The following is a 25,236-nucleotide window of genomic DNA, read 5'->3' as shown; positions in this document are numbered from 1 at the left end:
AATTACGAGTATGTTAATTGGATTGGTTGATCTTAAGGTATGCACCTAAAAACCTAATAATTGTTTGTAATGAATTTCATTATTTGTTTTTCAAGACTATACCATTAATTTAGATGAGACTGCGCGAGACCAACTCTACGCAATAATGTGAGCGTGTAAAATTGTGAAATTTAAAAAAAATGGCGCGTGCCATCTAAAATTGGGTACATTAAGTAACAGATTTAATAATATCGGAACTGTTTTGCGCACTCGAGTTACCCCTCAATAATAATTTAGCAATCCTGGACTTAAAAACTAGAAGCCCTATTAGTTTCGCACAAGATACCACGTATCGTGTAAAATAGGAACAAAACTTTGTGTGTTTTAATTGTGTTTCAATTTAAAGCAATATACTGGTTTAGTCTCCAATTCGATTCGCAACTAATTTTAAATAAAAGGTTGGATATTACTGAAAAATGGAAAAAATTCTTGTTTTTCCAAAGATAGCATATCGATCGAGAAAGTATTTGCATCTAATAGCAATATGACACTAGAGCATAAGGGATGATATATGTAACATACACGATATTTAATTAATTATGGCCGAAAGTTCCTCGCTACGTTTGCATACGGAAGACGTCAAAGTTTAAAATTTTTCCACAAAACGAAGCGTATACTCCGACTTTTATTTCCGTGATTTAAGGGATGTGTAGAATTCGGCTTCGGCTCGCTCGGCACTGCTTTTAAAACCAGTGCAGAGCGAGCCGAATGATTGGGTAAGTGAATTTATGGTAGGATTATACTCTTGTTTATATTCTCACTTAAAGTAATCCACTAGTTTTAGATGTAAGTTGATTCCTGTAGTAAATTTGTTATTATCTTAGTATAGGTTTCTCACTGAGCTCTTTGTTTTGCCGTTAGAAGTTATGCTAGTGTTAGAAGTTTCTTTTACTTACTTCTTTATCTTGCCGTTAGAATGCACGCTTTGTATCTTTCTGCATTAAATTCTATTCCTTCTTATTTACCTACGAGTTGTACTTTTTGGTTATTTGTGCATCGTAGAGTATTTCCGTGGTCGATCAAAATTTTGGTTTTGCTAGTGTAAATCCACTCGAATTATTGATTCTTTTTGAGTATTAATTACAGTTTTTTATATCCGATTGCCGTGTGTCAGACGTTAGAATTGCTTACGCAATATTTTATGTGCCGCGCTATTCACTACCTCTCTCATTTGTTTGCTGGTGTTCAAATCTGTTGCAAATTAGACTGAACGCGCCCTTCTGAATTCAGACGGCCGCTACGATCAGAATTCAAAGGTCAATTTTGATATTTTCGACGACTCCTTGATATAACGTTTGATTACATACTGGCTTTCGATACAATCGAATTGTAAATATTACATTTGTTTGATATTCACATAACGATTATAGCCCCATTTGATATTACAATTTTTTGTGACTACGCGTTGATCTTCTTGTACTAAAAATCATTTAAAGTCAAACATTGACATACCAGGTATATTACAGTGCCCTATTTGTAATATTTTTGAGTTTATTGATTAAGTTACACCTAGTGTGACGTCAATTATTGTTTATGTTCTATCCCTATCAAGTCTTTTATTCCTTTAGCTTTTCAAGACCAGACCAAGGGATCTTATAGTTTGCCTGGTTTCCCCCTTTGGTAAGTATTCTCTCCTCTCTTTTGAAAGTGACTAGGTGGCGCCTATCCGGTTTACCATTATCACATTTTCCTTCTTGCCTCGTTTTTGCTAGTATACAAGAACCCCGAAATTCACCCCGACCCACCTCTACTTCGCTTACCGTGTGCTTATCCCAAGATAATTTTGTTACATTTGCCAAAGTGAACGTAACAGCATTAATACAGATCTGTTATTAAACATTCGAAAAAGTGATAGTCTTAAAGTCAGTGTCGACCGAGCCGAAGGCAAGTTCGGAAAAAATTGAATTACCCCACTACACTTTTACTCTGCCTAGGATTCTGCCGAACTCCCCTTAGGCGCGCTAGGTGCTGGTTTTAAAAAAATCACTGTTGCGCGCCTTCGGGTCTATCGCCATTAAAACAAGTTTGTGATTAAATTTCCACGTAAAACTGGTAGCTTTCAAACTAGTGCCTAGGCAGAGTAAAGATTTGATGGGGTAAGTGAATTTGTGCTGAAATTATCCTTGGATCGCTAGGCAATAATACACATCTGTTTTTAAACTTCTAAAAAAAGTGATCGTTTTAAAGTTCTTAGTTACCCCATTAGACCTAGGTTTGCTTGCTAGGCATGTCATTAAATTTCCGCGTAAAAACTATAGCTTTAAAACCTAGGCAGAGTGAAGGTTTGATGAGGTAAATAAATTTGTGCTGAAATTTTTCTTGGATCTGTTTTTAAACTTCTAAAAAATTGATAGTTATAAAATCTGTGCCGAAGGCGAGTTGGCAACAAACCTCTACTCTCTCTCTCTCTCTCTCTCAGTGCACTAAATTACCAATAATCTGTGTCCTACCTATTGATAATCAGGGATTATTCATCACAAATAATCAAGGAACAAAGACTGCTTTGTCAAAAATTTGCTTTTGATTCCCAAATTTGGATCTCGTTGGATCGTCCCTAGTATCCTGCCCTAGAACCCCAAAACCCATCTTCGTGACTGATGTTTAAACATTGAACGACAAGTAATCGGTAAAATCCCAAGAAAAAACTGCTAGGATTTGTCTGGGACAACTGCCGAACCTCCTTAAACAAGATCAATTTCTAGTATTTTGCGTAGAAATAATGCACCCAAGACAAGCATTTTGCCAAATAAACAAGACAGTAAAATCACTGGGAGTTATCCGAAATTAATGGCCTTGGAGGCATTTGCTTGATTTTATTCGAACATGATAGGTTTGTTAAATTTGCTTTTTTCGTATAGCAAAAAATATTGAAGATTCAATCTCATCCACATTTACTCAGATCTCTCCGAATCTTTTTAAATCCTCCCGTAATTTACACCAAAATCTCCTTCGCTCGAGACGGAAAATCACCTCCATATGGAACCTTTCAGAAGAGTATATTAAAAGTTGAAGCTCGGCTGCGGTACTAAGGGTCTCTGGTTCTAATCCGGGTTCGGGTATGGATAGTTGTAAGTGTATAGTGGGTTGGGTTGGTAGAGCATCCTTGGATGAAACCCCGTCCACTCAAAAATAAAGGCCATATAAATTTAAAAAGAAAAGACAGTGTCAATAACCCTAAAAGTTCTACACCTTGTAAACCACAGACACTAAGGATCAAAGGGACAATTGGAGATCTAGAAATTCAAAACGAGGTCACGCATTTAAATTACGTCTTTGTTTATTGGAATGTGCGTGAGAGAAGTTTATAAGGTTGTAGGTATTTGCAAACAAGGCTAGCACAAGAACCCATTTTACTTTAGCCACGACACGAACCACTCAATTGCCAATTGCTTTTTGAATAACGTTTGGAAACCAAGTTTCTAATTACAGTGTAAAATAAATACTTTCTATTTCTCGTTAGTCTTCAATCGTCCACACACGCGTTATCAGTTTTATTAATCTCTGACTTCCTAAAAGTTTACGCGGATGAACCTTTTTTTTGTTTTACTTGAACCCTTTTTCAAAAATTTGAAATGAACAACTTGTCGTTGTTTAAGAGTAGCGTTGCCCTTTTAGCATCTCCTAAAGTATTCGTCCGATTTCGATAAAATTTGAGACTTAACTTAAACTAAATAAGATTCCGAACGCAAAAGTGTTCTTTTGGCATCCTAACGCTATCTTCCATAGCATTATTCTGATGGGAAATCCGTTCACCAAGGTCACGACGTCGTCCAAAATCCAAGATGGCGACGAGTGTCTGGTTTCTACTCTCGAGAAACACAAGCGTTGAAGAATCTAGAGATTCTAAGGTACTTTCGGACACCATGAAATTGTCACGTCTTGGCACTCTGGTTTTTCTCAAAACCCAAGATTCAAAATAATAAGGTCCACATTCATTTTGGAGGATTAAATGCTCTATACACTCTGGACTCACAAGCTACAAGCTTTAATTCTATTTCACTTTCATGTGAAATTTTGCTAATACCAACCTAAAAAAGTATAGGTTGGATCGAGCCCTCCGTTAAGAGAAAACCAATATAATTTGTCAAAGCTGCAGGTTGAGCAAAAATGTTTAGATTCCTCACCAGGTGTTACATTATGGATATCAAGAATGTATTTGTAGAAAATCGCACGCATGCAGACCAGAAGTTTGATACAACTGTCACTAAGTGTGTCCAACATTGCGTTATTGTAGCTTTTACTCAACTTCTTTTCTGCGTCGACTCATTTTAAAAATGTGTTAAGTCAAACTCCACGTCCATTCTTCACTACAAGATTTTCGGGTTACGCACAGGAAGTAAGCATTTTATTCGTTCTAATAAATCTTTTTGATCAAACAATTAATAATTATTAAAGTAGGTATATTTTCGATCGGTAATGGTGTCCCTTAATTTTGTGTGTATATTCGTGCTTTATCCTCAGCGCTTGCCGAGATAAACAAATGGATTGTCCAAAGGACAATGCAAGAATAAAGCCATATTGATGTTGTACTAAAATCTCGACGGCATTAATTTAAGGAAATTCAAACACGCTAGTACCGGAACAATCCTATTTTAATGTAAGTCCAAGAATGGGAGATTTAAGGGTGACCTGAAGGGGACTGAAGACTTAATCTCTAACTAGGGACACTAAGCTGCTCGGTAGGGTGTTTACTAACGCTCGAACTAGTTCAACTTGGAACAATCCAGAGCACACAAGATAAACTCAACTCATCTTGAACTTCCACTACGTTTTCGTACAATTCAAAACACACAAAGTTTCTCCTTCTAAACCCGCCCCGATATAAATTAGTCCTTTCTTTTCCCTATTTTTTTTTCGCTTGTAAATCTCCAAAATCGATAACCTACAAAACAGGACACGTGCCAGCGATACAAAGGACGAACACAAGCATAAAAATAAGCAAACGATGTTATTCTTGCGACCAACTAAAGAGTTCAAAGAAGTTTTCGTCGGGCCGCCATCGATTATTTTTCCGGGGCGGCTCATGCTTGCTTATTTATTTAAAGGAGACGAATTAGTATTTTGAATTCAATCACAACTGCACGAGATTGAGGAATTTCGATAAAGGGCAACTCGTGCAACGCTAACGATTTACTCTATTTATAGAGACCACTTTGGGAAATGTATAACCGGGATTTTATATATTCGCACATAAAATATTACGGGAAAAACCTATTTCCGTGGGGGACTCGAATAAATAATGCAATTTTTCAAATTGCAGATAAGTTGTTTCTTCCCCGAAAGCTTCTGGGGGTGCTGCATTGGAGCTGGAGTGCGAAATAATTCCTGAAATATCGACGTATAAACAAGAGACGCCACGATAATAGCGGTATTTGGCTCTTGGTCTCTCGCATATTTCTTTTGGCCCATTAATTTTTTCTGCGTATTGTGGCATAAAAAACAAAACGGTTTCTCTTCGACGATGCCTCTTGAAAGTAGTTCAGGAAAAAACTACACCGCTTGCATATAGGAGACGGGATGGGAAGCGATTATTTTGACAAAAAAAATGGGGCGAGAGAAATGTCCCGCAATTAAGCGAATTGATTTAGACCGCCGGCCGGTTCAATATTGGCAGCCCAAAAAATGTCTCTTCCGGCATTTGCTAAATTGGGCGAGCTCGGTGACTGTAAGTAATCGTAAACGTGTATTCCAGAACAACAATATTATTATGAAAGTTTTGAATTAATGAGCATGCCTTCCTGCGGAGTTAATTGAAAGATTAGAATTGCAAATCTGTAGTGCGATATCTTTTTACATTTTCTTCAAACCCCTTTCGTCGGGAAAGGCACAACAAAATATTACCACCAATCGATAATTTCGCCGTACAATTTCGCAGGGGAGGGGGTGAGCTTCCACCGATTTGCAACAACCACATGCTGTTCATTCAAGACACAATTAGAGAACAAACACAAAAAAGAGGTGGTACGAAAACACGCAACGTGCATTAAAGATGTAGAAAAGTGCGATACTTACGAGGATTTTCAAATTTGGAAACGGGATGAGATCACAAGCATGCATGAGGGCAAACAAACGGCGGCAAGTTCATGGACTTACGTCGAAGTGGTGAATATATCGACGATGAGCGCGGGCGTTCTCTAGCTCTTGCCCGGGTGACAGGACCTTCTGGATCAGGAACAGGATCGTCGCACGCGCGCTCTTTACACGTGACCTAGTGTGTGCGCGGCGTAACACGGAATGGCGGGAACTGACTATGCTTGTGGCGCGATCTGCTCAGAACGTATCCATGACGACCGATTGGACGTTCGGTGGCGATGGCGCCGCGACACTAAAAACCCCCTCACCCCAAAAGCTTTACTTCCTAGTTTCGGAACCTCCTATTTTGTTTGCTAAGAAAGTTCCGCGACTAAAATGACAGGGCCCGAAATGCAAACCACCGAGACTCTCGGCAAAAACGAAAAGTTTCGACTCGCGTCGCCGATAAGCACGCGATTTCCTTTATGTCACCTACATTTCCATTCCGCTTTCCAATCATAAACACTTGAAATGGAAGAGATTTAACCTCGGAAAAACACGACGCACGGAAAACCTCAATGCTCCCATGCGAACGACAATAACAATCAACGGCATTCCATTAAGATTATTACGGTGCATTTGCAATATTCCTAGCTCGAACTTATTTTGAAAATCGTTTCAAAGCGCTCGATAAGCAAAATGAAAAATCAACTATACGTCAAGGGATTTAAAGTCGTCTTTCTAGCTGGATTGTGAAAGGATTGTGAAATGGCTCCAAACTACCAACCACGTTGTCCCATTTTCCAAACACTGAGAATCCCAAAATTAATTTTGCAAGAAACTCTCAAGGTCCTCGAGTAGTAAAATTTTAAAGTACTTCCGTTGGAAGGTCGTTATGTATGAGTCATATTACGACTTTCACCCCCCCCCTCTCAAACTTTTTCAAGTACTCGTGTCGTGTCCAACGTAGTATTCACTTCCTGTGCCTCTAAGATACGAAGGTACAGTTTTCCTAGGAAGGGATTACCCAAATTAACATAAGCCCCCACCCCTCGATTTTCAAATCGCAATTAAAGCAGAAGGAAAGCGGCGCAATAGTTGTATGGGTACTTTTAGAACAATGTATAGGTGGTGGAGAGATTATGTGCACATGAAATAGAAACACTTTTTTCTCTTCAATTTGCCTCCCACCCCGTGTCATATTGAAGGCAGGCGTAATAATTAAATAGAACCGGTTTTTAATTTGGTTGACGTTAAAAGGGGCCAAAATAAGCACTTTTTCTAATAATCAGAGGTTCAAAATGTATCCTCCGGGAGCTACTTCCACAAGTCCTAAAATTTGGGGGTTGCTCTGTAATTTTTTTCGTTAATAACGAAGGATTGAACTTGCGGGTCGATCATTTCAGTTTAATCAATAAAACTACGGTATTTAGTTTTCCTAAAAATTACCTCACTTTTCCAGACCTTTCTGTCATTTTTTAAGGAAATAGTAAGTAAATCTCGAAAAATGCCAAAATTGTTAAAAAATACTGGGGTTAGGATTGGACTCAGTAAAGGCATTGTAGGAGACATTGGAAACACCAATTGATAAACTAAACGCAGGGGTTGATCACAAAGGAAAATTCTTGTCTTTCACATTTACATACGAGAAGAGCTACCAACCAATATGTAGGAAAATGAAATGAGAAATTTATACGAAACAAGAAATGGATGTAATTTTTAAAGAATGACAATTAAGGAAACCTTTGGCCCCTAAAATATGTTCTAAAAAATTGTTCCTCACAGTCTTACAGTAAATTACTAGTAAGAGAAATTATCTGGAAACATTTTAGAAAAAAAAATATTGCGACTGCAAATGAGAATACAATGCAAACTTGAGTGAAAATTGCGACCGAGAAGCAAGAATTAAATTCCGTAGACAAATACCTAAAAATTGCCACTAAACCTTTGAGATAACCAAAATTCCACAATTTTAACAATAGTATTTCCTTTAAAGATGACCATATTTTTTCTAAAATCCCCTTATTTCCACAGAATATCTCATAACTTCCCTCTTACTTCCAGCAAAATTTCACCTAATTTCAACTGTTCTTTCATATGTCCTATAAAAATTAGTGTTACTCCTATATACATGGGCCAACTACCTACTGTGCCCAATAATTGGCTTTTTATTTCTGACAATGGCCAAAGGGTTGATTACAATCCCTTATTTCCTCGACCAGTGGCGTTTATAAACGTAATTGCCACATTAAATAAAATTCAAAATAAACTGATATATCTATGGAAAACACTCGCGTATTTAACGATTAGAGATTACGAGAGGTACAGGTTTGCGGCACATCTGGCGTGACGTATTGACCGAAATGATCGAATAACAAGTATGATTCATGATTTCGCGTTTAGCAAAGTGCAAAATTTCACCCAAAACGCGAATTTTCACGCGAATTCGTTGAAGAAATGCCTAATTACTCTAATAACATGTACTTTTTCAAAATTAATAACTCGATATTGCAGTTTTGAAACCTATTAGCAGGTTTTTTCCGAGTTTTTTTATATCCATTGGTAAAAGACTATCTCAAAATTGCTATTTGGCGATTTGCAACTGTAATTTCGATACTAATGACCATGTATATCAATGTTCAGACAAAAGATTCATAAACGCTTACCTTAATTTCATTTCAGAAAGATAAGAGGAGCATTGGGCACCAAGTTCCATTACAAAAACTACACGAATTGTTCAAAAACCGAGAAAAACGTAATTAAACGGCACTACAATTATTCAAAACGCGCTGAGTAAACACGACGCGGACGCCTGCAATACGCACAAATGTAGATAAGAAACTTACAGGTACAGGTTTAGACGCATGTGGTACGACTGCGCATTTACCTAAATCGCATAAATTCACATTTCGTAGGTATTCATTTTAAAATCGGCAATAAATAACGGGACAGTTTTGCAAACGCGGCTGATCTACTGGAAAAAAATTCAAATCACAGGAAAACGCCTCTCAAGTTCCTTGAAAAATAATTTCGGCTTTTGCACAATTTAATAAAATCCCCATTAAATTTCTTTAGGTAAAAATGTAACCCAAAAAACCTATTCAGTGTGTTTAGGCCCTAGAAAACGAAAATATGTGAGTACCTAGCCAAACCAAAGATGGTCACATCGAAGAGATTCTCGGGATGTCTTGGGTGAACAATTGTTTTCCAAACAAATCCTAATCTGATGAACGAGATAAAACATTGAAATTTTATTCTTGAAGTGTTTTGGCTGTATACCGGGAAGGGTTACGCCTTTCTAAATCGACTAATTTGTGAGTAGTGAAAATTGTTTATAAACATGATCAAGAAACACTGGACGAGGTCTAGGGCGCCTGTTGCACGTGATGCACTTCAGACGTTGAAAAAAACATGTGGTTTGGTAACTGAATGAATGCAAAAGACTAAAGAAGCGACCAATTTAGGCAGCTTCACTAAGGAGTTTCAAGAAAATCACGAGTTTTCAGAATTTTACACGAGTTACTTTTGGGGATAACAAAGGTTTCGTGTACGCGTAAGCGAACCTGTGAACTATAACTTTGATGCGCTGTGGAGGTGAACCAGATTTAATTAGCAATCGACTTTTGCACTGGCGATAAACCTGGGTTCATAATTTATGATCTCTGAATCAACAAGACTCGATGCAGTAAGGCTCCAGCCCTCCCAATTTGAAGTTTAAGTCACTACTTTTGCAAGGAAAAACTATGGCAACCATATTTTGCGACTCTCAGGGAATTTTTCTGACTGAATATATGCTAGGGTTTTGTTCCAAGCTTGTTTAAAATTATTCTTGAAGTGTTGGCTGTATACGGGGATGATTGCCCTTCTAAATCGACTATTTGTGAGTGGCCAAAATTGTTTAAACATGATCAAGAAACACTGGACGATGGTCTAGGGCGCCCTGTTGACGTGATCACTTCAGACGTTGAAAAAAACCATGTGTTTGGTACTGAATGATGCAAAAAGAAGCGACAATTAGCAGCTTCACTAGGAGTTTCGGAAATCAAGGTTTTCAGAATTTTACACGAGCACTTTGGGATGACAAAGGTTGCGTGTACGCGTAGAGACCTGTGAACAATTCTTGATGCGCTGTGGAGGTGAACCTGATTTAATTAGCAATCGACTTGTCACTGGCGATGAAACCTGGGTTCATAACTATGATCCTGAATCGAAACAAGACTCGATGCAGTAAGGCTCCAGCCCTCCCAAGAAGTTTAAAGTCACTCCTTCTGCAGGAAAAACTATGGCAACCATATTTTGCGACTCTCAGGGAATTTTTCTGACTGAATATATGCTAGGGTTTTGTTCCAAGCTTGTTTAAAAAGATGTTTCACCTTCTACTGCTGTAGAGTCACCTTTGCAATTTTTGTTTACATGGGAAATCGTACTTAACTTGAACTTCCAAAGGCGACTCGACAGCAACTCATTTTTGATGGCCCTTTATCATCCAAATTTACAGATACTGCAACTATATGTCAAACCTTCATTTTTTTCTGACATTTTATTTTTTTACACCATTAAACAACTGTATCATTTCTTTGCTGGATAGATAGTGTATGATTTCTAATTAAAAGTTAAAAAATTCACAGATTTCGTAATCCTACAACCATCGGAGACATTGGAAATGACAATCGTAGTCCGTATAACGCCATATGTAAAACACAAATAATCCTTATTCACAAGGAAACTTGCTCCACTCGCTCGCTAGCTCGCTCCGAGGGGTTATTCACTTGCGCAATACGTGTACACTATGCGTTGTGCAGTCAGCGCAATCTGCGAAATCCTTGTGCAATCCGCGAAATCGAAGCGCAATCTGCGAAATCGAAGCGCAATCTGCGAAATCGAAGCGCAATCTGCGCAATCAGCGAAATCATTTTGTAATCTACGACATCCACGAAATGTAATGATATACATTTAGATAGGAACCCAAGGGCAATATTCACAACGTCATGTAATAAGACTTGTAATAATTTCGTATTAGACGTTACGTACAAGGAATGATAATTATATTTGGTCAAGGAAAGAAGATTTACAGTATGTAGAAAAAGGATTTATCTTTTATGGACCAGTGCATTTGTTAGGAAGCGGCTCTTTTCAATTTAGTAAAAGCCAAAAAGCTGCAATTCAGAAACGGTATTCTGAAGTCTATCAGAAGCCAAATAAATAAAAAAAATAAGAACAAATATTAAAATTATTAGTTTGAAATTCAGAATATTCCTTGTATATGGCATATATGTACACATTATATGCTTTTACATTATGAGGTTGACTTATTTTCTTGAATTCTAAAAAATACTATGTTGTTTCTTTAAATATTCATGCAAATTTCCCACTCAATTCCTGAATATTCCTGGAAAGTTATTATAAATCGCCAAGAAGCGATTTAGGGATTTTTACATACCGGGTGGTGACTGAACAATGCACAATAGGAATTTCAATAGCAATTTTTTAATTTCCGATTGTCGGTTTCCCTAATTATTTTAGAGATAAAGTCCAATTAGTTTTTTTTAGCGAAGCAAATGTTTTAAAACCCACTCGTGAGTGTTGCCACGTAACTCAACTGTAAATGATAAATAATGAGCGAATATAGACCATAGCAGCTATCAATTATAGTAGGGGAGCTAGCACGAAATCCACTGAACGAGAATGATCAAAATTTTAACCGATGGAGTTCCATTTTGCCCTATCAGAGTATGCTAAAATCGATCGTCTGCCGCCTCAGGTCATATGACTTAAGGCGCTGCGGGTACTTCTTGCGGTACCAATTCTGAAAGATGGTTTTTCGAGAAAATAAGTTATACACCAAATGAAAACGTTGATAATAGCTCTTAAAAAAATATTTAAAAAAATCGCGCGCATTTGATAACTACATAAAAAAACAATTCTTAGTCGGTTTTTCACAAACTTTCTGCGGATATAACTAGGTTACGGTTGGACGAATGAAGCTGATTTTTTTTACAGACTGATGATAGGTATTACTAATGACTTAACGGTGTTTCGTTTTTAAATTTTTTCTCTAATTACAAGATTATCTTATTATCTTAACATTATAAGATATCTTATAATTAGAGAATAAATTTAAAAAAGAAACACTCTCATAGTCATTGGCTGTACCTATCATTAGTCTGTAAAAAAATCAGCTTCATTCTTCCAACGGTAACCTAGTTATATCCGTAGAAAGTTCGTGAAAAACCGACTAAGAATTGTTTTTTTACGGAGTTATCAAATGTGCGCGATTTTTTTAAATATTTTTTTAAGAGCTATTATCAACGTTTTCATTTGGTGTATAACTTATTTTCTCGAAAAACAACCTTTCAGAATTGGTACCACAAGAAGTACCCGCAGCGCCTTAAGTCATATGACCTGAGGCGGCAGACGATCGATTTTAGCACAGATTTAAATATACTATTTTAGCATACTCTGATAGGGCAAAATGGAACTCCATCGGTTAAAATTTTGATCATTCTCGTTCAGTGGATTTCGTGCTAGCTCCCCTACTATTAGGGAAAACCCAAAATCTCTATGTGGCCCAAGGGCCGAGATCTCGATGAAACAGATAGACAGACACGCGACGGACATCGAGCACATAAGCGTTACCTCAACTTGGTTGTGTTATGCTAAAAATGACAAATCGATGCATACTATAGCTTTTAAGTTTTGAAACTAGCAAACTTGGATAATTGAAAACCGGCGCTTTTAAAAAAATCAGTGCCATGACAGTTTGAGATCAAACAAAGTTCTTGCATTTCCCTATTATTGTTTGCCTTTAATAATTACTTATAGTAAATAATAAACCTTACACTAATAATAAATGCATGCGCTTTTGTTTGATCTCATAATTCCATATGGCGTTATCGACTCTCTAAACGCGACAGTTTTTAATTTTAAAATGTTTACTGTTCCTGAATTTATAATATAGAACCGAGACGAGTATAGAACACAATAGTAAGTACGGATTCGTTATTTTTTTTTCTACAAAACACATAAATTGACCTTTATCTCTAAAATAATTAGAGAAGGATATTTCATAGCTCTAAGCGTGCAGTCATCCACAGCTAGCGCAATCATTGGAAATCGCGCAATCAGTTGGAAATCAAGCGCAATCATTACGATTTGCGCAATACATGTACAAATTTACTGAAGTGAGAAACCCCTCGGCTCGCTCGTGTCGCAAACGTATACTTTATTAATAAGCGTTTTCCAGGAAAAACGCCAATTCTTTTCCAACACTGTAATACAATAGATGTAGTCGATTGTTCCTCTCCCTCTTCTAAAGCCCATTTGCGTTTCCTCCATCATCTTCTCTTCCATTTCTCATTCTAATCTTGAATTGATAATAATCAATACCATTGCGTATTTCAAAGGGCTGTAACTTTTGAACTAGTAGCCCAATCCTGGAACTGTTTGAAATTATGGATTCTACAGGCCACATTCTATAAGAAATTTTTTTTCCGGGTCGATCTGAGACAATTTTTTTTGCGGGCCTCAAAAAAAGGCAGTATATAACCTTCCTTTTTTACCAAAAATCGGCTACACCAAAATTTCTCGGGAAAACACTTTTTCTTATTAATTTTGGTGCGTAGAATCCAAAACAATTCGTACTTTTTGGATCAGACTTCTCAATCAAAAGTTATAGACTAGAAACCAATTTCGAAAAAAAATTCAAAGGGCTGTAACTTTTGAACTAGTAGCCCAATCTTGGAACTGTTTGAAATTATGGATTCTACAGGCCACATTCTATAAGAAAAATTTTTTTCCGGGTCGATCTGAGACAATTTTTTTTTTCGGGGCTCAAAGTAAAGGCAGTGTATAACCTTCCTTTTTTACCAAAAATCGACTGCACCAAAATTTCTCGGGAAAACACTTTTTCTTATTAATTTTGGTGCGTAGAATCCAAAACAATTCGTACGTTTTCGATTTGACCTCTCAATAAAAAGTTATGGACAAAAAACAAATTTCGAAAAAAAATTCAAAGGGCTGTAACTTTTGATCTAGTAGCCCAATCTTCAAACTGTTTGAAATTATGGACTCTCGATCGATCTCGATCTCAGACAATTTTTTTTCCGGCCTCAAAAAAAGGCAGTACTTTTAAGTTATTCAAATATTTGAGAACAATTTAGAAATGTTTAGGGAAAGTTTCCATTGTCACAAAATCAAATATAAAAATCCGATACATCTGAATACCGAACTCGATAGTCTACGTAACTTAAAAACAATAGGGACCTTTCTTATATCCTTAAAACCATGTGTACCAATTTTCAAAGCGATCGCACGTTTCTAAACAAGTTATCATGCACACGGACAAACGGATGGTCAAAAATGGATCTGTTCCAAAATCGCTAGGATTAATTTCAGAAAGGCGTACGTATCATGTGCACGACGTACGATCGCTTTGAAAACTGGTACACGTATTCTTAAGGATATAACTGGTATAAGAAAGGTCCTGGTAAGTACCTCCTATATAATAATATAATAATAATAATACGCTTTTATTCCCCTTAAATTTGTATATAAGTATAACAATAGAAATATAAAAAAAGCTAACCCCATACAAATATAACTTGATTTTTTTATCTAGTATACTATTTTAAATTTTTAATGTATTTGAGTGACAAGTATTTGAATACTTTTTACTGTATTCGAATACTTTTCAAAGTAAGATAATGAAATACTTTTCAAAGTATTCGAATACTTTTTATAGTATTCGAATACTTTTCAATGTATATCTAGTATTCGCTTGTGCTGGACGTAAAAGTATTTAGTATTCAAATACCTTTGATTTGTGTAGAGTATTTACTATTTAGTATTCAAATACTTTTTGAAAGTATTCTGCCCAGCTCAGCCTATCATCTTTCAAAAAGTCCTTCTCTGTTTTATTTCCCTAATTTCTTCTTCTTATTTTTTTGTTTCTTCTTCACTCCGTTAAAATGGTGAACTTTTGTGGCATAATAAATAAAGGAAATGTAAAAAAATGCAATGCTTTGCAAACAATACCATCTCCCCTGCTTTCGCCCCAAAAATGAAGTATTTGAGTAGTCCCTTTTTTTTTATAAAATTCTCGACTAAACAACAAATTGGCTTCCCTTAAAACTGTTGACTAGACAGCGCGCTGTATCTAAGCATTTTTAATGTACCTATACACGATGATAAAACAATAACGAGTGCTCCACCCTTTGAATTTTGTAAATACCAGAATCACTAGGTACGCAAAAGTCACTAGAAAAGTAACTAGGTTTAAATCTCTGCAAGGGACCCAGTAATATATGGTTGATTTTCAACTAGAAAAGTATGATCGAATGACCTATGAGTAGTCCCCCCAAAATCGATAATCATTAACTTTGGCAAACCCTAGTTAAGAACCTTTTACTACCAAAAATTTGAACCCACGCAGCACAGTTTCAAACCTATACTTTATTCATTTTAAGAAGAAAGCATGGAGAAGCTTCGACCTTCACTGTAACTGGTCACGAGTCAGTATTACACTGAAAAATAAAACGAGTGACGAATTTTGTACGATGGTAGTTTCTAGTGCCAACTAAACTGTCGAACTGTCATTAGTTAATGTCAAAGATCCAAGCGTGCAATCGTTTCAAATCTAGTGACTTTTTGATTTAGAATCGGCCCTATGCGCGCTAGCAGAGTTTCAAACCTAGTTACTTTTCTAGGGACTTCTCACATTTAGTGACTTTTTGAGAACCGGCCATACATTACTGGGTCCCTAGCAGAGTTTCAAGCCTAGTTACTTTTGGAGTGACTTTTTCGGATCTAGTAATTTTTTCTAGCGACTTTTTGAGTTAGAATCGGCCATATAATGAAAATATTGCAATGCTTAATTGAATACCCGCACCTAGGAAAAACTAAAAGAACGATAAATACAACATTTCTACGCTTTAAGTAAACATCCAGTATAAAAATCTTCTTTCAGTAACGGACTTGTTATTGATTTTTTCTCGTCGAACAAGTTGCAAGTGTTTCATTAGATGCGATTTCGAACCCCACAATTTAAGGGCATGAAGTACCTACACTTAGAATTTAAATTTTGAGCGGTTGCATGGCGTTATAAAAAGGAAGCCGTTCGTATTACCATTGTGCCATTAAGTGGTTTTATGTTTAACAAGAAGCTTCTTGAACGGTCTTACGTCAACATTTTGTAGGCCGAACAGGATGAGAGCTAAGAAAAATTGCTGTAATACCCACTAAACCATTTCGAGCAGAATATATGAATCCAAATTCGACGCGTTAAAGCTTCTTTTGTCAGGAACATTTTTAACCCTAATGCACATCACGGCGGGTTCATAATACACCCCCCCCCCCTTCCACTTCTCACAGCCAGCTTTTAACTCGCATCATAAGAGCAATACTTCAAAAATGCATACATCAGAATGGCGTACATTTCGCTAATAATGCCCTGTCTTGCTTGCTTCGCACAAAATGCGTGAATGCGATGTCGGGGCGGAACAATGCCGCTCAAAAACAATGGAGATATACATATACAAAACACCACCGCACCGGCTTAATTACAGATATAACCTTGATGGGTAATTTCTATATAGGGACCGAGGACAAAAGGAGTCCGTCTGTAGGTAAAATTTCCATCGCCTTCTCAAATTTTTTCCTCCGTCGCGCGTATCTTCTGTTAACAACCCCCGCCGCAAAAAAAAAGATTGTTCTAATAGAATACATCTATCATCCAAAGCACGCCGTGAAGAACGGCTTACGTAGACAGCTTTATAGAAAATAATATGAATATTTTAACAATGTTATGCCTTTAAAATGAAATACCTGTACCTTTTGGGAAACACTGCGAACGATAAATTTTGTGCAAAGTCACACGCAAATAAAGGAGGAAGGATTCCTACGAGTCTAAATAATAATCTCCGGCGAGCAATTAATCCAAATTCCGCCATCTTAAAGCGCTAAGGATTTCAAATCAGTTTTCGCAAATAATCCAATTTGGGGGGACGTTTTATAAATGTCGACCCATTTTTCCTAACGAAAAACACACACAAACATACGCGGCCGCTCTCTCCCTCAAGGTTGCCGAAACATTTTAACCTTTTTAAAATTCGACTCCCGTTTCGGATCTAGTGGATGTTAGAAAAGAGAAAGGGGTAAAAACTACTCCTCTACCTGATATATAAAGACTACAAGGACCCTTCCGGAATGTAGATCTACTTAAACAATATTCATACCGAAGCTTGATTTAAGGGGGGAAATTTCGTATGCGTAACAAATCCCCTTTATGGATAAAGAAATCGCTGCAACAAGGGCCGCGTGTGTGTTTCTTTTCCGAGCGAACGTGTCTGCGCTCCTGCAAATTAATAAAAATTCTTTGCTTAAAAGGATTTATGGAAGGTATGGGTCGTCCATTTAAAAGGTCTAAAGCCGTAAAGGGTTCTCCGCCGATCGATGAATGCCTCCTCTCTCGTTCGAAATTGAAACGTGCAAATATCTCAACGGGCACGCCAAATTTCAATTAGGACCGGCCCGATCAAGTTATCAACAAAAAAGCGAGTTAACAATAACCTCGAAACATAAATCTTGCACTTTAATTTTGCACTGTTAACGAAAATTAGAGGTAAAAGCTTCAGAGGGTATATAAACGGTAATTTTATTACGGCCGGTAGGTACCTTATTTCACTCGAAGAAACAACATACTTAAATTAACATTAAATTTCGAGATATGATCGTCCGGAGTTTTCGTTTTATTTCTAATTTTTGCATAAACTGGAAAATGAAAACTCGAAATAATTGAAACCGAAACGATTCTCGCTCCTTTTTAAAGTCACGAAACGTTTTCGTTTTCCCCATTTCATAGTTTAACGTTACTAAGGGCGGCTTGTGCGTTTTTAGTGCTTTCTCGTTAATTATGGGGATGATTAAATTTGGCAAAAAGGAGCAACACTTTGTTACTAAATTTCCATGTCGCAGAAACCGGTGGTCGTTGAGCTAGTTCAGTCAAGAATTTGGCACCTGGTTCAAAAAAATAATTTATATTTTAATTAGCTTTATAGCGAACAGAAACAAAATTGCGTCTGCAAATAAAAAGCGATAACAGCGCTTGTATTTTCAATAAAAAGTGTGCACTTTGAGCTACGCATTGGTTACATTCTCACAACGAATCTTTTATGGTTCTCTTGGAATTCTCAAAAAGGGAACAGAAGAACGCGAAAAATCTATAAGATTTTGAAAGATCTAAAGAATAAAAAATTCCAGAATATGAAAGCTCTTTTTAAATGTATGTTACTAAATTATTTAAACAGGTAAATCGTAGTGTTAGTATGAAGGGAAAGCGAAATTATAAATTTCCAGACACTTTGACTTTTTCGAAATAATTTTGCATAATTGTTCGATCGAGGACGTATAGGTAGGCTTAATCTCCTATAAAATTCGCGCAACATCTAAATATTAAAACGATATCATTAGCCATAAAATTACACAATTTGTTATTTTTAATGTGTATAAATATCAGAGCGTAATTTCTTTGTTTTTATTTTAGTAGTTAAGTTTAGTCCTTTTCGGGCATTAAAAAGGCGTTTAGGATGTATTTATGGTGTAGTAAAAATAAAATCCATATAATTTAATACATTAACCGCAAGTTATATGTTTTTGAGTAAAATACGAGGGGTTTCAGTTAGCGAGTTTTATCACCTGCTTTGTTTTCGTTTGCTCGTCTATGTCGGTGCTTATTGTTATTTCTCTCAATTTTTTATTCTTAATCTTGTAATTATACCCCGTTATAAAATCCCTATTCATCTATTTTAGTATGAAAGTATCAGGTATTAATTAGGATCGTATGTGTTTATGCTTCCATAATTTAATAGAAGGGGATTTTAAGGACTATAGTAAGAGAATTTTATTTCAATACAGTAATTTGTGAAAAGGAGTTTCAGTTAATGAAGATTTAATTAATTAAAATTAGAAAGATGTAGAAACTCGATTATTTCTTGTTTACTGAGAAAAAAATATAATTCTGACCAGAGCTGGGCAGTATTCGATTTTGTAAATACTTTTTTATTATACCTGCATCACAATCTCCGTTTTAAACACTCAAATGCGTGCGAAAAAGGGCCTTTAAAACACACGTGCTTTAAAGTTGCTAAGTAACGATACTTCAAGTATGACTTTTGAAACTGTCATCTGGATGAAATAAAAACTCCTCTTAGGTCGCTTTCTGTAAATGCAGAACATTTCTTTGGCTTTTGTACCTATCCTTTGGTTGAAGCTTTCACAAACGCGCGTAATTTAGGGCATGCTTCCAAATCTGTTCCACTTTTTAATCGCAGCATTGCTTTAAAGTTTTGAATGAATGCACCAAAATATAGAAGATTTAAATACCTTTGACATTTCCTTCATATATGCCAGCATTAGGAATGCATTTAAGACTGTATTTGTAAGTAACTTCCTATCCATGGAAACAACTTTTCATATTCTTTATAATAGGCTTTACTGGAGTTGGATTTTACACCTATCAACGTTTGTTTAGATTTTACAACAATCGATTTAATGGGCGGTGAATTATCTTTTTCAACGGAAATCGTTTAATTCACAAAGACGATGATTTTTATAAGCAAACGTCAAGTGACATTTCCATGGCAATCGTGAAATTACGAACACCCAGCCCACTTAATTAGACATGTATTCGAGTATAACGTCAATATGACTTCATTGTATTTCCTATTTTTAAATTATACTGCAGGTATAATAAAAAATACTATAAGATACACGTGTATAATTAGTCTTTAAAGCACTTGCAACGTTAAAGGCACTCCGCTTTGCGTCGTGCCCTTAAACTCGTTGCGCGTGCTTTAATGACTTGATTATACACTTGTATCTTAATATACTATTTAGTATTCAAATCCTTTAAAGTATTCAAATACTTTGTAATTAAATACTTTTATGGAAGCAGTATTTGTATTTGTAACTCAAATACTTTCACAAATATTTAGTATTCGAATACTTCGGAAAGTATTTGGATACTTCGTAAAGTATTCGAATACTTCGCATAGTATTTGAATACTTAACCTTCCTTTTTTTACCAAAAATCGACTACTCCAAAATGTCTCGGGAAAACACTTGTTCTTATTAATTTTGGTGTAGAGAATCCAAAACAATTCGTACTTTTTCGATTAGACTTCTCAATCAAAAGTTTTAGACTAGAAACCAATTTCGAAAAAAAATTCAAAGGGCTGTAACTTTTGAACTAGTAGCCCAATCTTGGAACTGTTTGAAAATATGGATTCAACAGGCCACATTTGATAAGAAAATTTTTTTCCGGGTCGATCTGAGACAATTTTTTTTGCGGGACTAAAAAAAGGCAGTGTATAAACCTTCCTTTTTTTACCAAAAATCGACTACACCCAAATTTCTCGGGAAAACACTTTTTCTTATTAATTTTGGTGCGTAGAATCCAAAACAATTCGTACTTTTTCGATCAGACTTCTCAATCAAAAGTTATAGACTAGAAACCAATTTCGAAAGAAAATTCAAAGGGCTGTAACTTTTGAAATAGTAGCCCAATCTTGGAACTGTTTGAAATTATGGATTCTACAGGCCACATTCTATAAGAAAATGTTTTTTCCCGGTCGATCTCAGACAATATTTTTTTCCGGCCTCAAAAAAAGTACTTTTAAGTTATTCAAATATCAAATATTTGAGAACAATTTTGAAATGTTTAGGGAAAGTTTCCATTGTCACAAAATGAAATATAAAAATCCGATACATCTGAATAACGAAATCGATAGTCTACGTAACTTAAAAACAATTTTTTAATGTATTTGAGTGACAAGTATTTGAATACTTTTCAAAGTAAGATAATGAAATACTTTTCAAAGTATTAGAATACTTTTGAAAGTATTCGAATACATTTTAAAGTATTTGAATACTTATTTTTTTAAGTATTTGAATACTTATTTTTTTAAGTATTTGAATACTTTTCAATGTATCTGTATCTACTATTCGCTTGTGCTGGACGTAAAAGTATTTAGTATTCAAATACCTTTGATTTGTGTAAAGTATTTACTATTTAGTATTCAAATACTTTTTGAAAGTACATATTCTGCCCAGCTCTGATTCTGACACAAAGTTCCTTAACATGGCGAGTTAAAGTGTAAAATAAGTGAAAGCAAAAAGCAAAATCTTGAATAGAAAATGTAGCATTTTGGAAAAAACAATTACAGCAAAATATTGAAAGTTACTATTTTAGCAATCAACAATTTTTTCCTGATTTTTGTGTGCTATTTGAGTACCCGGAAATACCCTTTTTCACAGAAGAATTAATAGATTCATATCATTGAGAGACCAACAAGAGAACAACAATATAGAGCGCTATTTAATTTTGGTCCCTTACAATGTCAATTTTTCAGTTCAAAAATTGGCTTTAGAAGTAACACACGAAACAATAATTAAATACAGACTTACAGACTCATGTCGAACGGGAAAACAGTCGAAATCCTTGCTTACCTGAAACAAAACAAACATATTTTAAATAGATATTATATTGTTTACAAATGAAATTAAAGAAGCGATGGAGGTAACAAATTTGTCTTTAGGGAGGAGAGCAATTTTATAACCTATGTCTATGATTCAATAATTGCCGAAAAGCTCAAGTTTCGTGTAACGGAAAACTGGAGGGATGATTTTGCAAAGCCAAAATTTGACATTAATATAAAGAACGTGAAATTGAATTATAATTTCGTCCTTTCTCGATATCATCGATCATTTCCCTGGAATTATTACGGCAATCGGTTTATAGACGGTAAAATGCGGACAGTACGAAAACTTGAAAGTTGGACAGAAACAGCCATGAATTAATTAGAGTAAAAGGATATTTTTAGATATTTAATGAATCAGTCGATATACGTAACTTGCAAGACCCGAAAAAAAGTGGAAATTAGTGAGCCATGCACGTAAGTTATGTTCACAAACAAATTTCCCGATGAAAATAAGTGTCTAAATTTAACAATGAAGGACAATGACATAAAGAGGTTGTAACCAAATGTAAAATGGCGCTTTACTCGATACGGACCGATGATTTTAATAAATCTGGGCATTTTTGCAACACTTAATTCATATTAAAATACATACAAACTACAAACAGGAACCGCTTATTTGTTTGTCATTCCAATTTCCAAATAAAATAAAGTAAATTAAAACGAGGTGCGAAAACATTCTGTTGTCTGTGAAATTTATTAACTGAAAAAACGAATTCAAACTTACTCTTTGAAAACAGATTTTTTTATGTAGCTCTTATGTAACTTTAATATGCCCTTTATCTCCACAGGTTTTCGAAATTTCATAATAATCGAAATTCATAATTATAAATAGTAAATAAATAAAAAATTAAATAATTATTTATGCATACATTTAAACATTTGTTCAAAATCATTGTGCTTTAGTTTATAAAATTGTGTTTTTTTGCTGTATTTCACTGCATAAATACTTATTTAATTTTTGCTGTGCAATAATTTACAGGATGCTTTCTATACTAAAGTTACAAAACATCATATTCCGTTTTTTTAACGAAACACCTTATATATTTTTGTTTGGTCCTTGATAAGGGAAACTATCATTAAATACAGGGCGTTTTTTAGGAGCTTTGGTTAAACGTTTCAGGGATAGTGAAATAGGTAGGTTTTTGAAAATGTGTACCGACTTAGGAGTTAGTTACTCTGAAGGCCTAACTAATGTAAAATATTTTCAAAATGATGGCACTTCCGGAAATACCGGATCCGAATTTAGATCTTCTTTAACGTTTATTTAAGTACACTCAAAGAAAGCCCTTTTCTTTCTCTATGCACTGGTAAAAATGGTAACTACAAGCGTTTTCAAGTAATCAATTTTCAAGGTACCGCCTACTTTCACAATTTTAGTTAAAATAACTTAAAAACCATAAATTGTAGATATCCATTGGTGAGTATTAAAAGAACTGAAATTCCAAAAATTGCAATAAAAAATAGGGGTGTCCATTTAAAATAACGAAGTTACTAGCTACTTCCGGTATTTCCGAAAGTGCCACCATTTTGAAAATATTTGAACTCGAATCGGTCTTCAGAGTAATTTTCAAAAACCTTCGTATTTTACTTTCCCAGAAACGTTTAACTAAAGCTTAAAAAAAAACACCCTGTATATCCCACATTGATCCCCAATGGTTTTCAAAATATCTTGATATTCATAAATATAAATAATAAATAATAACAATACAAAAAATGCATATTTTAAACATTTGTTGAAAATTGATGTTTCACTTTATAAGATTGTGTTTTAGTTGCATTTCACCCCATAAATAAATAAATTAGTTTTTATTGTTATTATTTATTATCTATAATCATGAATATCTAGATTCGAAAACCATTGGAGATAGGTATATACATTATTAATGTAAGGGCCCACGTTTCTAAGTGCTGGGCCGGATTTACGTGCAAGCAGTGCAAACACGTGCTTGTGGGTTTCCAAGCCAAGGGGGGTCCAGTTAAAGTGTCCCGTAGAAAAGATTGTAAAATGGCTTAGTATATGTTACTCTTAAATCACGTTAAGTAAACCTTTTGTAAACTTCCGTGTAGGGATAGGGGTCCCATCTCTACCTCGTTTCTTGAGGGCCCCGCAAGCTGTAAATCCGGCCCTGGATACAGGACCCAGAACAAAAAAGGTCAAACGTCGAAAATTTTGAAAATTTTTGAATAACTTGAAAACCTTTAATTCTGAGCAAAGAGAAATGCGGTATAAAAAAGCGACGCAGATATTCACGTACATTTTAAAAATCCTATAATATACAGGGTGTTCTAGTTAAAATAAGAAAGTTGCTATCCACATTCAGTAAAACGATGATAATGATATTTTCTTTCGATAGATCAAGAAAAACTAGGTTGCAAATTTTCAGATTTAATTTATCAATGAAAGCCTGAATATTTACGTAACGGTTTGCGTAAAACAGCCTTTATATGATCAATTCTTATACATAAAATATAGCATTAATAATTTACACAAAAAGTTCCTAAAAAAACCTTTTTGGACCATCTCAAAAAAGACCAGAATTCTATTTCTAAGAACGTTTGTAACAAAGATTTCTATTAAAATTCTTAGATTCCTGAAATGCTAGTTTCAAAAAGGAAGTAATTATTTCAAAAAGGTTTTTACAGGAATTTGTAAGGTTTTTGTAACCCAAAGAATGTTTCTATGATAAGATGTTTTTCAAGAAGAGGGAGCTTATGAAGAAATTTTGAGGAGCTTAAGGAAATTGTGAAGGGAACTTAGGAAGAATTGAAAGAAAATTGAAATAAACATGATGCGAAAGTTGTGATCAACTTTCAGGGAACTTCAGATAACCTTGAAGAGAACATAGGAGGAACTTCAGGATATACAGAGAACTTGAGAAAAAAACTTGAAAGGAGCTAGAGAAATAAATCAGGAGAACGTAAAAGAACTTGCGGAAACATTGAAGAATTATAGAAAGACATGACGTAAACTTGGGATAAGCTTGGGAAGAGTTTTGTGGGAGCTTTAAGGAGAAATTAAGAAGTCAGAAGTCCGGCTGCTCCTATCACATTGGTAATGTCTATAATGACTCCTGTCACCATTAACAAACTGACATTTGTCAAAAGTTCTATATGAAAATTAAAATTTAATGTGATGTTCGAACTTTTTGGACATTTTTTTGTAGGAAACGTGATTTTATTAGTCAGAATCTATAATTAGCTTTGAGCCATTTCGTTTTTCAAACAATGTACGATTCTAATTCTGAAAGCTTGATAATATCATGAAACCAATGTTTTTTAAAAATATTCAGAATTAATCGAGATACATAATTTTTATCACTAAAAAAATCGGGTTTTCTACTATAAATACGTTAACTTCTGAATCATTGACCTCAAAAATATAAAGTAGGTGACCAATCTGGAGGAAAATAATGAAAATTTCTGATTTTTCTAAAATTTCACATTTCCACACATTTTCACTTTTTGGTTTGTTATTATATTAGTAGGTATATAAACTGCCGGGTTCACCTCCTAATTAGGCCCTAATAAACCTACTTTTTTTTCTAAATTGACTCCATTAACACAAGTGAATCGTTTCTGGCTACCGGTACCGGGTACTGACTTACTCAGGCGCGTTTTTCCAGAAAAGTTAACATGAACTGCGTATTTTTAT

General features: G+C 35.2%; 1 protein-coding gene across 13 annotated transcripts in view; it reads right to left on the bottom strand.

Moving 5' to 3' along the window:
* Positions 1-8,885, bottom strand: part of LOC116176595 (RNA-binding protein Musashi homolog Rbp6) — a 207,854-nt gene extending 198,969 nt beyond the window's left edge. For 5 of the 13 annotated variants that reach the window (XR_004146470.1, XM_031495236.1, XM_031495237.1 and 2 more), the window contains exon 1: positions 6,052-6,277. Coding sequence is in view for 8 of the 13 variants with exons in the window: in XM_031495236.1 (XP_031351096.1) it covers positions 6,052-6,096 (45 nt within the window). In the remaining 5 variants the exon portion in view is untranslated. Of the gene's footprint in view, positions 1-6,051; positions 6,280-8,717 lie in introns of those variants that run through there. The other 8 variants (XR_004146471.1, XM_031495239.1, XM_031495240.1 and 5 more) reach the window with 5 other exon arrangements.
* Between the last annotated feature and the right edge of the window lie 16,351 nt (positions 8,886-25,236).

This window comes from Photinus pyralis, unplaced genomic scaffold (genome assembly GCF_008802855.1).
Source record: "Photinus pyralis isolate 1611_PpyrPB1 unplaced genomic scaffold, Ppyr1.3 Ppyr1.4_LG7, whole genome shotgun sequence".
NCBI lineage: Eukaryota > Metazoa > Arthropoda > Insecta > Coleoptera > Lampyridae > Photinus > Photinus pyralis.
The sequence above is the reverse complement of the archived record's forward strand: the minus strand, read 5'-3'. Positions and strand labels throughout refer to the sequence as shown.